The sequence below is a fragment of the Mytilus trossulus genome, chromosome 1 (assembly GCF_036588685.1).
Source record: "Mytilus trossulus isolate FHL-02 chromosome 1, PNRI_Mtr1.1.1.hap1, whole genome shotgun sequence".
NCBI lineage: Eukaryota > Metazoa > Mollusca > Bivalvia > Mytilida > Mytilidae > Mytilus > Mytilus trossulus.
Genome location: NC_086373.1, coordinates 14,911,592 through 14,930,124, shown reverse-complemented (window position 1 = coordinate 14,930,124; position 18,533 = coordinate 14,911,592). Strand labels below are relative to the sequence as shown.

At 30.6% G+C, this 18,533-nt stretch overlaps 1 protein-coding gene across 13 annotated transcripts in view; it reads left to right on the top strand.

Moving 5' to 3' along the window:
- LOC134716138 (uncharacterized) overlaps positions 1-18,533 on the top strand; it is a 62,443-nt gene that overhangs the window by 17,438 nt on the left and 26,472 nt on the right. For 9 of the 13 annotated variants that reach the window (XR_010106838.1, XR_010106837.1, XR_010106836.1 and 6 more), the window contains 5 exons: positions 5,175-5,486; positions 11,042-11,186; positions 11,992-12,167; positions 14,209-14,354; positions 14,597-14,629. Coding sequence is in view for 10 of the 13 variants with exons in the window: in XM_063578934.1 (XP_063435004.1) it covers positions 5,175-5,486; positions 11,042-11,186; positions 11,992-12,167; positions 14,209-14,354; positions 14,597-14,629 (812 nt within the window). In the remaining 3 variants the exon portion in view is untranslated. Of the gene's footprint in view, positions 1-5,174; positions 5,487-5,816; positions 6,135-11,041; positions 11,187-11,991; positions 12,168-14,208; positions 14,355-14,596; positions 14,630-18,533 lie in introns of those variants that run through there. The other 4 variants (XM_063578983.1, XM_063578993.1, XM_063579001.1 and 1 more) reach the window with 4 other exon arrangements.

The window sequence follows — 18,533 nt, the reverse complement described above, 5'->3', positions numbered from 1 at the left end:
TAGCATTTTTGGCTTTATAGATATATAAGAAGATGGGGTATGAGTGCCAATGAGACATCTCTCCACCCAAGCCACAAGTTGTATAAGTAAACCAAATGAAGTATGGTTTTCAACACAGATCATTGACTCACACCAAACCAAAATATGCAATCATACCACATCTTCTTTTTTACATTTTGGTTTTGGTTGTTACAATATAGATATATAAATATAGAGGCCTGATATACCAAAACATCAAGATTCCACTGAGATGATATTATATGATTGAAATTGCTTTCATATTTGATTTATTCTCCATATGGTACTTTATCAGAATGTTGTCATATTTAGAAAAAAAGACTGAGCCAACTTACACATATCATTTACATAAATATTTCCTCAAGGTATGATTTAGGTATCATATATATCATCATAGATGCAAAAAAAAACATAGGTACTCATAAATACTATAAAACATGCCATTCACTTATCAAATTTCCAGAATATTTGTAAGTTTATGATATGCTTTTATTTAATATTTATGTAAATCATAACCTTCAAAAAGTTAAATTTTCACTGTAGAATTATTGTTTCATTGATCATGTATATAAAATGTATGACCACAAGGAGAAAGAATGCAAACATTAGTACTTTCAAAGGTTTTTGTGTATTTGAATGTTTTACATATAAAAAGGCTTAAAATAGGAATTTGGAAAAGAGATCTTGAATACTTCCAGCTTGTTAAATGACTTCTTTCTAGCTCAACTGCAAAATGATTTCTAGTGTGATGGTGTCAGTTTCATTTGATGATGTGGCGGATAGGAGTAAGGGACATTGGAATGAGGGATCACAAAGTAGGGGTCAGAGTGATGAAGGGGGAGTAAAAATTGGTACACTCTGGTAAAGAAAACCAATAGCCTGATTTACAAAACAATAATCAAAAAGCAATATGATAGACAGCAACGAACCTGGCTTCTGACTTGGAACAGATACTCTTAGAATGTGGTCAGGTTACAAAGCACTTGTGTAGCAATCAAACCCTCCACTAACATAAGTGATGTTACAAAACAACACAAAAACAAACTGTCCAGTCATGCTCAAACTACTAAAGAAGGACAATAGTCAAATAGTCAAGTCATTTATGTGAGTAGAGGAAAATTTGGGCCACAAAACAATCATATTAGATTTGAATGAACTGCAATCATGGCAAGATCACTGTCAAAAATTTGTTTGCACTAGAAAAAAACCCAGTAAATATTATTTCCCGTCTTATTATATGACATTTATTGAGGACTGAAAACAAAGGTTTAAATAGTATTGCATTACCATTATTACTGTGACTTTTCTCTGAATTTAACCTTCATTTAATGGTATACAATGTGCAGAAAACAGAAATTATTGTAAAGGCATTTCTGTCTTTGTGTTCCCTAATTAGGTTGACATCAAGCACCTTGTCCTTTCAATGAATGTTTCTAATGTTGGTTGAGGTCATACTTCACACAAAATTATAAGCAAGGAGACTAAAATATGAACTTTACAATAGTAAGGAAGAGAATAAAATACAAATGCTTTATTAATGAACAAGTTGCCCTATAGAATATCTAATATACTATCGTAAAGAAAATATCAAATCTAAAATAGGGTTAAGGTCTTAAAGTTAAGTAATCACACAAAACTATAACAGGTATGAAAAATGGGTAAAACCTGGATTGTTGAAAGGTCAAGGTTCTAAACTCAGAGATACCCAGTATTCTGATTTATATAAGAAACATCCCTTTTTTAATAAGGAATGTATTTATATCCTTCCTGTTTACCATTTTATGAGAAAGATTAAATTTAAAATTTTCTGATTATTTTATTGTTTTTTGTCTCTCTCATGCACCGTTTTAATATTGTTTTTTTGCCTACAAATATTTTTTTTTTAAGTTTTCTTTCTCTATCACAATTATAATCCTACTCAAAGAATTTTTCTAATGAAAAGGTTAACATTGACAAATAATTGTATAATATTGTATGTTAACATAAAAACTATGTGAAGAATATCATGTAGGTCAAATGTTAAATCTATAATTTATTCATCAATAAGATCTTTATGGTGTGGATAAAGGATAAACCTGGCTACACTCTTAGGAGAACAAATGTTTGCACAAGACAGTTTTTAAGTTTCAATTTTAAAAAGCATTAAAAAGGAAGAAATACACATAATGAATTTTTATATAGTTTATTTATATACATTTTGCAGCGCTAAATGTTATTTTATTTTAAATAAAATCAGATTGCAAAATTAACTATTTGGGGACAATCATATTATTTTTGAAAGAGGGGCTTAGGAGGATTAGAACATAAAATCGATGACTTTGTACAAAAAAAGGAATCATAATTAATATTTTGCAACATTAAATGCAGGGCAGTTGAGTAAACAAATGTGTACAAAATTGGGGAAAATATGTGCAGGAAAGCCTTGGAAAAATCTTAATGTGCTTATAATAGTAACAGCACTACTATACAATTCCTTGGTAACAATTTAGAATAAATGATCAATATGGAATAAATCTTCCTAGCATGGCCTCAGAATATCAAATGGTGGTACCCTTATCTTTTAGAAAGTGTGTTAGAAATTCCAAAGGGACTAATTATCTCTATTTTGAAATTTGATCTTATTATGTTAACATCATATGAAAATTAGATTCTCAAATTTCATAGAATGCAATTTACGAGATTTATAAATGGAAGCATTTTGAATGGATTAACTGATTCATTAGACAAGATTTCCCAGGTTTCAATAATTAATTGTCTCTCTTATTCACATTAATGCATACAATAAGACTGATGTGGGCACGATTGATATTCAATATCTTTTAAATAGTTAGTTATATATGGTATATCTAATCATGCACTACAATCAATTCCTTCTTCGGGCAGACTCTTTCACTCATAGAAGTTTTCTAATTTCTTCACATTTGCTTTTGTCTAGTTTTCTTAAGACACTATTTTTTTCTGGTCTATATAATTGGTACACATATTTATGAACATTTGTTTAAAAAAAGTGAAGGACTTGAATTAAGCAATTATACTAGACACACTAGTAAAAGGAGACCGTAATGCACGAGAATAATTATGTTGTCCTGTAATTTCATATCCTTGTGGTTGAATATTAAAGGTTATCTCAGTGGTAATTTACTTAACCACATTTTCATATTTTTAACCAAGATTCTAAGAAAAAGGTCAATACTAAGTTCTTGGATTTTGTGGTTCACTTAATCTATTTACTTTAATACCCCAAAAAGAATATATATTTTGTTTATCTGAATCCATTTTTATGTTTATACCTGGATATGATTTTTTCTTCAATAAAATAAAAAAACCAATCAGTTCTCTTGAATGAGATTGGATCCTTATTCAAGCACCTGTTTAACTGCTGCACTGTAGCTCTTAGGCCCTTATGACATTTTTAGCTCACCTGACCTGAAAGGTCAAGTGAGCTTTTCTCATCACTTGGCGTCCGTCGTCCGTCGTCCTGCGTCCGTCGTCCGTAAACTTTTACAAAAATCTTCTCCTCTGAAACTACTGGGCCAAATTTTACCAAACTTGGCCACAATCATCCTTGGGGCATCTAGTTTAAAAAATGTGTCCGGTGACCTGGCCATCCAACCAAGATGGCCGCCATGGCTAAAAATAGAACACAGGGGTAAAATGTATATTTTGGCTTATATCTTTGAAACCAAAACATTTAGAGCAAATCTGACAGGTTAAAATTGTTAATCAGGTCAAGATCTATCTGCCCTAGAATTTTCAGATGAATCGGACAACCTGTTGTTAGGTTATTTTAAGGAAATTTGAATTGGTTATTTTAAGGAAATTTTGCAGTTTTTGGTTATTATCTTGAATACTATTATAGATAGAGATAAACTGTAAACAGCAATAATGTTCAGCAAAGTAAAACCTACAAATAATTTAACATGACCAAAATTGTCAGTCAACGCCTTAAGGAGTTATTGCCCTTTATAGTCAATTTTTAACAAATTTTCATCAGTTTTTGTAACTTGTACAAAAATCTTCTTTTCTGAAACTACATTGCCAAATTAAAACAAACTTGACGATAATTATCATTGTGGTATATAGTTTGAAAAATGTGTCCGATGGCACGGCCTACCAAACAAAATGGCCAACATGGCTAAAATTAGAACATAGTGGTAAAATGCAGTTTTTGATTTATATCTTTAAAACTAAGACATTTAGGGCAAATCTTTCAAGATTTAAATGTCCATCAGAATAAGATCTATCTCCTCGCAAATTTTCAGATGAATCTGACAACTCGTTATTGGGTTGCTGCCCTAAAATTGGTAATTTTAAGGAAATTTTGCAGTTTTTGGTTATTATCTTGAATACTATTATAGATAGAGATAAACTGTAAACAGCAATTTTGTTCAGCAAAGTAGGATCTACAAAAAAATTAACATGATAAAAATTGTAAGAGTACCCCTTAAGGAGTTATTGCCCTTTATAGTCAATTTTGAACAAATTTTCGTCATTTTTGTAACTTGTACAAAAATCTTCTTTTCTAAAACTATGGGCCATATTAAACTAAACGTGGCCACAATCATCACTATGGTATCTATTTAAAAAAAGTGTCTAATGACCCCACCTACCAACCAAGATGACTGACATCAGTAAATACAGTAACAGGTGAGCGACACAGGCTCTTGAGAGCCTCTAGTTTGACTGTTCAGGGATGGTGCTCTTAGGTCCTTATGATATTTTATGACTGTGTACAGATGATGCTCTTAGGTCCTTATGATATTTTATGACTATGTACGGATGATGCTCTTAGAGTCTTATGATATTTTTTGACTATTTATGAGATTAATAATTAGGATCAGAAGGTCAAAGGTTAAAGGGTTTATAAGTGTCTACTAAGCCCTTCTTCACAGGAACATTTATTTAATAGACCCTAAGCAGTTAAAGTAAAGAAAGATCTATCAAAAGGCCTCAATTTACTTGTTTAATTAAAACCAAATGAACAATTTACGGTAATAATGAATGGATAGGTTAATCTATGTTAAAAAGACAGCTACCAAATAATAAGAAATTCAGAAAGATTTTAAAAAGTAGATTAGTATAGAAAAAATATTTTCAAGACATTATTTTGGTGTCCATTACAAAGTGCTTAAAAGTTTTTCCTCTTTTCTTTCCAGACCTTACTGTAATGGATGATATTAAATTCCTATTTATCGGTGAATCAGCAAATATGACTTGCACCATGATCAACAAACAGACCATTCAAAATTACTCTGTCGAAAATTTAAATATCAGAATAAATAAATGTCAAGAAATAAAGCCGCTGCATAGACAAATTGGCCAAATAAATGGGTCAAAGGAAATTTATGTTAGGGATGTTATCGAAGATTTGCCTTGTAGACTACAGCCATATTTAGATTACGTTTGCTTTTATGACGGGAAGAAAAATGACAGTTGCATTGTGGGAAGAACATTTATTTATTTTGATTGTAAGATATTTTTTTTTGCTAATGCAAATTTTATGTAGAACTGTACATTCACAAACTGTACATTTTGTGCATGTACAATATTATGGTATATGTCTTTTGTCATTTTCTATGTCATCTATAGAAAAAAAAAAATAATCAGCAACTAAAAGTAATAATTTGAGATATTATTACTCTGATGATTAGTGGCTAGTGATCACTCTTATGTGCTTAAATGACGATACATACATTGTATGCTGCTTATTATATAGGTTGTTATAGGATTAGGGGCTTGCTAGATAGTTTTAGAGTTCTTATAAATCAAAACTGTGAATTTTCTTTCTTTCTTTCCAGAACTAACTCTTACAGAGAACATTCATTTCCTTTTTATTGGTTAATCAGCAAATATGACTTGCTCCATCCAAAAACAGTCCATTCAAAATTTCTCAGCTGCTAATTTCTATGCATCAGTGAAACGATGTCGTACTAATCACCCACTTCCCCAAACTTTGATTGAGACATCAGACCTTATGGAAATGTATGTTACAGACCCAATCACGGACCTACAATGTGAAGATCAGAATCAGATAAAGTTGGAATATAAATGTGTTTATGAAACAAAGAATGGTACCAGTTGTCCCGTAGGAGAAACAGACCTTATTTATTTTGATTGTAAGAATTTTTTCTCACATATTAACCCAATATATACCTCTGTTTTATTTGACCGCAGTGGTCTGTGATAACATAATCTATGATAACATAATTTATCATTGTTTATTAAAGTCTGTCATCATATACATAAAGAAAACATTTGACCTTTAAAATCATCTATAAAACAAACATTTGGCCCCTAAAATCATCTATAAACCAAATATTTGACCCCTAAAAACATCTGTAAACCAAACATTTGACCCCTAAAATCATCTGTAAAACAAACATTTGACCTTTAAAATCATCTCTAAAACAAACATTTGACCTTTAAAATCATCTCTAAAACAACCATTTGAATAAACCAATTATTTGACCCCTAAAATCATCTGTAAACCAAACATTTGACCTTTAAAGTCATCTCTAAAACAAACATTTGACCTTTAAAATCATCTCTAAAACAAACATTTGACCCCTAAATTCATCTTTAAAACAAACATTTGGCCTCAAAATTTTTACATTAAACAATTGGCCCAAAAATCATTTATAGGGCAAACATTTTACCACAAAAATCACCTATAAAATAAACATTTGGCCCCTTAAATCATCTATAAAGCAAACATTTGACCCCAAAAGTCATCTTTAAACCAAACATTTGACCCCTAAAATCACCTGTAAAACAAATTTCTGAACCCTAAAATCATCTGTAGGTTAACCTGACCCCAATAATCATCTTCTGTCTTTTCCTTTCGAAAGTTCAATAGAGTTTATTTCTAGCCCTGCTAGAAATACTGAATCTGTATGAAAATGTGCATTTTTGTTGCAGTTGTGTTTTTTGTTAACATGTCTGCCATAAATGCATGGGCACCATATACTTGCAATCATTAGAATTGCAATTCATTCTGCTTCAGGGCATTATGACTGTTAGTGTTTCATTCCAACTATTTAAGTTTAATGGAAATTCTGCAATTTGTGTCAACAAATCAAATATTACCATTGAAGAGGAATGCACCAGTACTTATATCGGCATGCTGACTTTAATGACCTTTGAAGAGTTTTTAAGTCAACTTCTTGACCAGTTGTACTGTTTTATTTGATGAAACAAATTGGTTCAGAATTTTATTGTATTGAAATGATTTGAATAAAACACTTCACAGTCAAGTGAGTTACAGTAAAAAAGGGTTTTTGTTTGCAATACAATTAAACAAAAGTTTGATGGTATTTAAGTTTCTATTTGTTTGCTTTCCCAAAATTAAATATGAGTTATCCTTTTTTTCCAGAGTTTACTCTTATTGGTGAATCAGAGGATACTAATTTTTCCTATATTCATGAATCTGTGAATTTTACCTGCTCCATCAATACACAGACAATTCATAATTTCTCAGCTGCTAAGTTAAATATCAAAGTGAAAAAATGTGGTGTAACACAGAAGATACTTCCAGGAAGTAATATTACAAATTTTGACATGATAGAAATTTTTATAAGAGATCAAATCGAAGAGCCACTTTGTGAGGATCAAAATTGGTTAAATTATAAATGCTATTATGATGTGAACGAAGAAACCAGTTGTGAGGTTGGAGAGGGAAAATTCATTCATTTTGATTGTAAGGAATTTTAAATACTTCAAAAAAATAATCCTTTTTGCTGTGATTCTTTAATCATTAGTGTCCAAAAGAACAGGGTTCTCAAAAGGATTTGAATTTAGGTGTCCATTTTGTGATATATTCCTGTGTTGTCAAGTAGATAATATTACTGCACTGTGGTTGCAGGTTTTTGAGAGCCCTGAAGACATGTTAAAACATAATTTTATGAGTGGCTTTATAATAACAACAATTGTTTGTCTGCTGTCTGTTAACCTTGTAAAAAAAGAGATAAAGTTGCATGTTTGTTTTATTGTTAACCTTGCTTTGGCTCATGACAAACAGCCTGGTTTATTAGGAGATTGATGCTCGGATTGATGTGGAAAGATTAATAATAAATGGTGGTTTGTTTTTTCAATGGATCTCATCAATTGTAATTCTATATTCTTATGGTTAAATTGAGACCATTATTTTATCAGTCACAACTATTGTCATATTTGAAGTTATTCTTGTCCTGGAATGTTATGAATTAAGAGATAAGATTAATCTTCAAACTTTAAATGATTTATCAGTTTTACTACATTTGAAACTGTGATAAAAAATGTGTTGTGAAACAAGAAAGTCAAGTACTATAAAATCAATATGTCTTGTGCTCCCCAAAAAGTATTCAATTGTAACAAAGTACATGTACTAGTTTCAAAAAATGTTATTTAACTCGGAAATCTGATTTATTTTTGTTTGTGGGTATAAATACATATAAATGTTTGTGAAGTCAACTCAAATAACCTTTTCTGGATTATTGCCATATAATGTGAACTTCTTTGTATAGTGTGATTTTAGAAATTCCATCATTACATGTTAATAGGATAATAAATGCCCAACTATTCAAAAATATTACAATTTATTCAACCTTTTATGAAAAATCTTTGAAAATTTAATAAAGTGTGTTATTATAAGTTATTTGAGGGTCTAAATCAAAACACAATGATAAACACCAAATACAAAACATTTTCCATCTTCCTGAACAGGCATAAAATATTTGCCACTGGACATTAAGCAAGTTACAATAAATCAATATGTTTTGTAAGTAGTACTCATAGATCCTAATATTCATCGAGAGGCGAAGTGTCAAGAGTGTGCAATCAAATGAGGTTAACTTTCTCCAGGTATAGATTTTATGGGTTCAGAACTATATATAGATTTGTATGTATTAAGTCCTGGACGAAAAGTCCATTACATGTATTAGTTGGTTTTTTTTTATCAAAATTTTAATAAAACTGTTAATCTTCCAAAAGAAAAAATACTTCCAACAAACAAAAATGCACTCCATTAATTACTGCTAACATTAAAATATAATGAAACAAAATAATGTATTAACCTGCAACACAATGCATTTTATAAAGACAAACTACAAATTTGACTTGTTTATAATCCATGTCTTCTCAGTAACATAGACACATGCTTGAATTGAATTATATGGGAGTGAATAAATTAAAACCCCTCCAATAGAGATACAATTCAGGACAATAAAACACAAAACATAATACAATCAGATTATTCCAAAACAGTCCATTGTAACTCTATCGTAAACGCCCACACTCTATAAAAACCCATTACAGTTTGAAAAATAGGTGCGTTGTAGGTCTTTTAAAAGATTTACTGATGATAACATTATGTAGACTACAAAAACTTGTATCCAGCTGATAGATAGATAAACTGTTACATAGAACATAAGATTAAACCAATTTATAGCTCTAAATTCCTTATAAGTGTAGTTTTTTGCTCCTTGTTGAAGTTTATCAAGATGTTCAAAACATTATTATCATTATAGATGTTCCACTGTACCAGACTGGATAAGAATGATATTTGATCAGAGACACATTGTATAAATTCATTCCATTTTGATGAAATAAAAAGAAGTGTGTACAGATGTTATCTCTAGTTCTAATTAGATTTGATTATTCTCTGAAAACACAAGGGTAAAGATCTTGGAATTTTGCAGGAATTATTTCGTTATTTTTTCTAAATGACTTTATTAAATATTTTTGGAGCTGATCTATTTTCAATAAGTCAACTTCTGTCTAGGGGTTAAATGAACATAAGGCCGTACAGTGACCTATAGTTGTTAATGTTTGTGTCATTTTGGTCTTTTGTGGATAGTTGTCTCATTGGCAATCATACACATCTTCTTTTTTATATATGAAGTAACAATTTTTTTATCATTGGATATATAGTTTTATACATGTACTTTTTTTCCAAATTATGACGAATTAGTAAGGCCATATCATAAAATTTACATTAATATTCTGTTTGATGAAATTCCTCTCTGAAAAGAAATGTTAAAATGAAATGACTGTATTGGTGGTGTAAGTCATATCATGCTGTACTTCTCACTCTGTTGTATACCATATCTTCATATTTTTCAGTAACACTGTTGAATTGATTTATACTATATGTATTTTTAACATTATTTAAAACAAAGCGTTCAAAAAACTGTTGACATTGATTTTTGTATCATGCTTGATTTAGATCATTTATTTTTCTTTTATTATGACCTTCATTATGTAACTTTTAGTAAACTTAAAGTTATTCTCTCAAGTTTAAGATTTAAAAAAAACAGTGACGTCATTTACTGAATTTTGGGGAATATTTAGTCAAAGTTATCCTTTCTAGATATCTGTTTTGTTTTTCACACATATAAGCCTTTAAATACAGCAATGTTTGAAAAAACAAGTTTGGCATAACTATTTTTATTTTTAAACTTAATTGCACATGAATATATAAAATACATTTCTTTTAAAAGTCCCTTACTACCTTAGGGAATTGGATATATATAAAAATGTTTGTTTTGCCAAAGCATGCTTAAAGTAACGCTATAAATCACTGCTATAGTAACTGCCTGATGCACTGAACTCCTGAGAGAATAACTTTTTGTATAATATTTCATTTCCACTGATTAAGGATTAATCATTTTTTATGAATTTCTCAAATATTTTATAGCAACCATATACTTTTCTGAAGATATAACCAGAACTGATATAACATTCACAGAACCAGTTTTACTGCACCAAATACTCATTTGACAATATAAGTCCCCAAAGTGATGCTTAAGGCGAAAATCTTTGTAAAATCAAAAACACATATTTCAACATTGGAGAGCTTACAAAACAGAAAATAACCTTAAGAAAAGCAAATATAGGGACAGTTGTAAATGATTAAATTAAATCAACTTGCAATAGGAAGCAAAAAACATATAACTTTAATATATTGCAACTGTAAAGTTTTCAGCATATATGTAATAAGTGTATTTATGCATAGAGTAAATTTACATTTTATTATGTCATTTTGTAGTTCCACCTACTCCGGTGAAAAGTTTTCGCTGCCTAGCGTACAACTGGTTGAACTTGACATGCTGGTTCGACCTTGGAGTTGTGTACCGAGGATGGAACCTTCCAAGTTATACAAAGGTTAATGTAAAAGTCAAATATGGCATCTTGTAAGTAAATATAATTATCAAAGGAGGGGCTTAAGATACCAGAGGGACAGGCAAACTCCTAGATTGAAAAATAAACTGACAATACCGGGGCTAAAAAAAAAGATAAGCAATAATAGTTCACAAGACACAACATAGAAAAATAAATCCAAAGCAACACAAACCCCAGATGAAAAAATGGGTGAAAACATCTTTTGGACCCTCTCTTGACAGAACTTTCAAAGATATACCCAATCATAAAGAGACAAAATTTATGAAAAACAATGTCCAGAAAAGTAAGAAGAAATCCTATGGAAAGTACTGAAAATTCATAAACTGTTACAATGTTTGTATCCATGTGAAAAATTTGTATTTATAACTTCAGCAGTAATTTCCTTTCGCAAAACAATGGCCTCAACGTACAACACCACATAATATATTCAACAGTAATTTGGTGATCAATTATAGAAGACAATACAGTCTTACTTACAAAATATATACAAACACATAAATATCCACTATGATCATGTGAAAGATCAGGATTTTCATATGAGTTTATAGATTCCACCTCTGGAACAAGTGAGTTCCTCAGTTTTGACAGTCTAATGATACAGTAGACCACTCTGTTGCCAAGGCTCAACTGCTGCTGGTCAGATGAATTAATAGATACAGATTTTCAAGGACCACTGAACTAGTTATCAGTTTTCTTCTCATTATCTGAGTCATAGGAGTTTTGTTTTAACTATATACATGTATCACAGCAAATTTTTCGTATTTAAATTTTTGAATCATAAAAGTTTAGTTCATGTTTTCATGATTTTTGTTTCAGAGGAATGCTATCTGAAATAGAAAAGCAGTACATAGAAAGAGATGGCACTTGTTTAAAAGTCAGCATTCCAGACAAAGATTTTTATCTCTTCAAAGTGGAAATGGATATTAATATTACAAATGTGGCACGTCAAGTTTCTAACATCAGCCGATTTGAGTTTAACACCAGAACTGTTGGTAGGTAAAAACTTAAAGGCACTATATTTAATTTACAGTAACATTCACACAAAAAAAATCACTAATGACTTAGTATATATGCAGACTTGAAAAAAACTTTATTATCTATCCCTATTTTTTAACATGTATTTGATAATTAATCATTATATTTATTGTTGGACATAATCAGAGATGTAATTAAAATTTATTTGTTAGGACTGTGTCCTTGTATTTGTGATATATTTGATTGATAATTTTGTCTGGAAACTATTTTCTCAGTTTTTTATAATTGATTTGTTAAATCTATTATGTACATTGTAGTTATATTTTGTAAGTTTTCAAGCTTATCTAAATGGGCCAGATTTAAAGGGTCAGACATTGAAATTTGCTTGATTTTAGCTAGCATTAACTTCTTAGGGTTCTTGATTTTGGCCCTGGTTTTGGAATGTATCCACATAAAGGTCCAATGTATCCAAAATAAAACTTTATAAAAAAGAAGATGTGGTATGATTGCCAATGAGACAACTATCCACAAAAGACCAAAATGACACAAACATTAACAACTATAGGTCACTGTACAGCCTTCAACAATGAGAAAAGCCCATACCACATAGTAAGCTATGAAAGGCCCCAATAAGACAATGTAAAACAATTCAAAAGAGAAAACTAACGGCCTTATTTATGTAAAAAAATGAACGAAAAACAAATATGTAACACATAAACAAACGACAACTACTGAATTTACAGGCTCCTGACTTGGGACGGGCACATACAAAAATAATGTTGCGGGTTAAACATGTCAGCGGGATCCCAACCCTCCCCCTAACCTTGGACAGTGGTATAACAGTACAACATAAGAACGAACTATAAAAATCAGTTGAAAAAGGTTTAACTCATCAGATAGACAAAAAATATAAGTGGACGTGGCCGGGTAATTATACATCCCGACACAAAAAAACACAATGAACAGATCTGAGAGTACTCGAGTTATCTGACAGCTAGTTCAAAGCCACTAACAACTAATAAAAAAATCATGCCCCTAAGACTAAACAATCAATCCGTACACATCCAACATACAATGGATTTAGTGTAAAGACCAATAAAAACAATATTCAATGATCTTATTACAGTGTTGAATAGGTAACCTTTTAGACTTTTTGATTAAGTTTATTTAAAGGAGCAACAAGTTTACATGGATCATTTCTAAATTTCCGGGCACGGTTTGTTTGATTTCAACTTAAATTGAATACTACAGGGTTCTTTGATATACTATATCTAAAGGAGTAGGTCCAGTAAGGGCCGATATTGACCTCAAATTTTAGGTTGATCTAACAAAAGATTTTGGACACTTTTTAAACACTTACATGTCTATTTCGATTGATTTGATTAGTTTTTTGTGAAAGATTTTAACTGATTTAGTCTTAAAAAATGCTCAGATTCAAGCTTAAATATGAAATATCTATCAAATATGCCTTAACCTTTATGTATGGTATGTATTATCATCAAATAAAACTTACATTTCAATATTATGAATGAACACATATGCGGCCACCTTCATTTAAGACGGAAACCTTCTAAAATTAAACTAAAATGCTAAAATTGTGAAGATTTCAGTAATTCAGCATGACTAATAATGATGCTAGTACCCGATATATGTACATTGTATTGTCAAAAACAGCCTATATTTACGTAGCAGAAGCATTCTACTTTCCAATAAATAGCTAATTTAGTGAATTTAGTGTGCTTTGCTCATTGTTGAAGGCTGTATGGCAGTATGATGACCTATAGTGGTTAATTTCTGTGACATTTTGGTTTCTTGTAGAGGGTTGTCTCAGGTGCAATCATACCACATCTTTATTTATATTTACAAAATTAGAGATAAAATAAAAAGGGAAAGAAAATTACCCAAAAGAAAAAAGTTACAGGATAGAGGGATAAATTCAAATTTGTATTCTGTATATACAATGATCCAGAAAGAATGAATAAAGCTGCTAATAAATGAAAAATATATCTGTAATTGTTCATACAACTAATGGTACTATAATGATTATCTTTTTTACAGTTAAACCAGCTCCAATTGTAAACTTGAAATATGTTGAGAAAAATTCAACTGCAATCAAACTTGAATGGAACCATTCTAACTCACTGATGTCGAAGAAGTTCCAAATCCAATACAGCTCTGAATATGATACAAAGGGGAGCTGGATGGTAAGGAATCAAGTCTTGATATAGTTCTGTATTAATATGTCTCAGTTTATGTATTTTGTCGTACAGTCATTTCATGTTCCAATATGTATTCACGTTATTTAAAATTGTTTCATATAAATTGTTCATCTAACCCATTGAATAATATTAATAACATATATAAACAATGGCTAAGAAAACATAGGATATTTCAAATTTTAATCATTACAAAAAATCATTTAGTTTGTATGTTTGTATATTTTTAGCAGAAGGAATATGTTCAAATATATCCGAGATCGGTAGGCAGCATGATATATTGTTTCCAAGGATTGCACTGTAATTCCTATGTTATGTTGCTGGTTGTTTTCTTGAGTTGCTTTATTTTTGTTACCTTACACCCTATATTATGTTATTTTGGATCAGGGATTTTCAGTACCAATTTGTGATTCCTTTGTTATATAACTTAGTTATATTTATGTATGCATTGTATATTTGTATGTGGTGTTTATTTATTTCTTGAATGAACATTAAGCTTTTTGAGATGGTCTGCACCAAATAAGGCTGTAATTTTTGCTTACAGGTATCATCTGCAATTTTTTACAGTTTTATATTTATTTATGTTTCATTGACTCATTTTTCCTATATTTACCTCACAATGATACTGTAAATGCAGAAAGTTTTGCAAAGTTTTTATACGACTGATCTTTTTGGTCTTTAAAACCTACGATAGTAGAGGGGCATTATGTTTTCTGGTCTGTGCCTCTGTTTGTCCGTTCATTTGTTTCGTCCGTTCGTTGGTCTGTCTGTCCGTTTGTCCTGCTTCAGGTATAAGTTTTTGGTCAAGGTAGTTTTTGATGAAGTTAAAGTCCAATCAACTTTAAACTTAGTACACATGTTCCCCATGATATAATCTTTTTAATTTTAATGCCAAATTAAAGTATTGACCCAAATTTCACAGTCCACTGAACAAAGAAAAAGATAGTGCAAAGCTCAGGTTAAAGATTTGGTTAAAGTTTTTGGGCAAGGTATTTTTTAATGAAGTTGAAGTTCAATCAACTTGAAACTTAGTACACATATTCCCTATGATATGATCTCTCTAATTTTAATGCCAAATTAAAGTATTGACCCCAATTTTACGATCTACTGAACATGTAAAATGATAGTGTGAGTGGGGCATCTGTGTACTATGGACACATTCTTGTTATGTTGATGTTTTTGAAACAAGGTCTTGTCTTTCAAATCTTTTTGTTATTTGTTTTTTGATATTTCATTATAAAATTTTACAATTGAAATATAGTAAACTCCCCAAACGTGTCCGATTCCCCCAAACATGTCTATTGTCCCCAAAACGTGTCCATAATATTCAATATTGCCTAAACGTGTCTGATTTAATAGCCCTAAACGATAATTGTTATTTGCCCGAATGTGTCCACATTTAAATGCAAGAATTTCTCGTGCCTTTGATGGCAAATACATGTATGTCCTAAATGACATCAATAATGTTTACGACAGTTCTTTGATAGGGGACACAGTGGATGAAGTGGTAATTTTTTGTATTAATTTGTTCAATGCCGGTTGTGAATTATTATTATAACTAAACAATTAATCTTTCTTATATGAATAAACTTTTGACTGAAATTGCTTATTGTCCAGTTGCAAATATTTCATGCTCATGTAGAGTGAACATACATAATTTTAGTACAGTTGAAATTTGTGTGAACTATTTTATACTAATTAACTCCGATGATGCCTTTTATATTAATCAGAATATTGCATGGTGGGTTTCAGTCGAATTGACCTCCGTTTTTTAACAGCATAGGTATTTTTAATAAAATTTTAAGTAATGAGCATCACAAAAGACACATAAAGACAAAGAGATATAATGCCCATTGCCAAATATTTCATTCATTATTTAAACAACATCATGTTAACGATATATACTATAGATAGGTTCTATTATCATAACGGGAATTTAAGATGAGGCCTAAATTTTTTCAGTTATTTGTGATTAACACTAGTTGGGATTTTATTATGACTTCAGTAAGAAAGAACTTCAATCCCTTAAAGTTTTAAAAAAATTGTTGCCTTCCTAAATTCAACTGATGGCACATTATAAAGAGGGAAATGCTACAAAAAATTTAATGCAATGAGAAAAAGACCTAAGGTAATTTATCTTTTTTTTTTAATGAAATAGTGGAAGATCGTAAAATGAGTATACAATAATAAAAAAAACAATAACCAAATAACATACTTATTTATGATATGGATGCAAATGATGTAAAAGAAAATAATTTTGGTTGATATGGACACGTTTTGGGGGTTGGGCACGTTTGGGTGTTTATTAAAAAAATGGATAAGTTTGGGTGTTTTTACAAATGACATGCTTTGCAGTTCATTGACGTCGATGTGGACACGATTGGGGGAAAGGACACGTTTGGGGGAAAGGACACGTTTCTGAGTGTAACATATATATAAAATATATATATACATTATCATCCATGATTATCACAAAGGTGTGAAACTGGTTGGAGAAAAAGTATAGAAAATTAAAGAGCATTTTGAAATTTAATTTATATATATATATTATATATATATTGTGTCATGATCGGCAATAAGCTGGTTATTGATTTTAGTAATTATTATATTGGCAGACAGAGAAACTACTAGACAGAATACCTGCAATTGATAGATATAACTATACATTATATAAAGTAAGAACGAAGCTGTTTAATTTTGCCTTAAACTGTTCAAATATCCCAAACACCATTGTTCATAAACAAATATAGTGTTATATCAATGGCAACATGCATTTGTTCCTTCTAACAGATGCTCTTTTTATATCTGTTCTTGTTGAAATAATTATCCATGCCCTAGTCTTTGATTTGTCAGGAACAATTATAGTACAGTGAAACCTGTTTGAATAAAATCCTGCTTAAATAGAAAACCTGTATAAACAAACATTTTCTAAAGCACTTTCATTTCATATTGTATGCATTGTGAACCTCAGCTATAAAACCAAACATTTGCCAAAAGCGAACAAAATCTTAAGTCAGGAAGGGGTTCTGTTTAAACAGGTTTCAATGGAATATGTCTTCCAACAAAAGTGATACTACAGAATACTTCTTACATTTGAAACTTATATTATAAAGGAACATTTATTTCATAACAGTTACAAATAGTAATCACTTATAGATATGGAAAAAAACATTATTCCATGATAAACCTGCCCTTATTGATTTCATATCCTGAAAAACATATCCTGAACAATTCTAAACCATGTAAAATCCTGATTCACTGATCCTAATCCATACCTAGTCATGAATCATTTACCATTAAGAATAGTCATGAATCATTTACCATAAAGAAAATGCTAAATCAAGAATCACTTATCCTTAGCCATACCTAGTCATGAATCATTAACCATTAAGAACATACTAAATCCTGAATCACTGATCCTTAGCCATACCTAGTCATGAATCATTAACCATTAAGAACATACTAAATCCTGAATCACTGATCCATAACCATACCTAGTCATGAATCATTTACCATTAAGAACATACTAAATCCTGAATCACTGATCCTTAGCCATACCTAGTAATGAATCATTTACCATTAAGATTATACTAAATCCTGAATCACTGATCCTTAGCCATACCTAGTCATTAATCACCTACCATTTAAAGTCCAAATCCAGATTCAATGACCCCTGAATCACATACCATTTAATACCAAATGCAGATTCATTTATCCCTGAATCACCTATCATCTAAATACCAAATCCAGATTCAATGCTCCTTAACCTTGCTTAGTCCTGAATTACTGATCATTAACCATACCTAGTCCTGAATCACCTAACATTTAAATACTAAATCCAGATTCAATGATCCTTAACCTGGCTTAGTCCTGAATCACTGATCATTAACCATACCTAGTCCTGAATCACCTACCATTTAAATACCAAATACAGATTCACTGATCCTTAATCATGCTTAGTCCTGAATCACTGATCATTAACCATACCTAGTAATGAATCAACTTCCATCTAAATACCAAATCCAGATTCACTGATCCTTAATGGTGCTTAGTCCTGAATCACTGACCATTAACCATACCTAGTCATGAATCAACTACCATCTCAACACCAAATCCAGATTCACTGATCCTTAATCATGCTTAGTCCTGAATCACTGATCATTAACC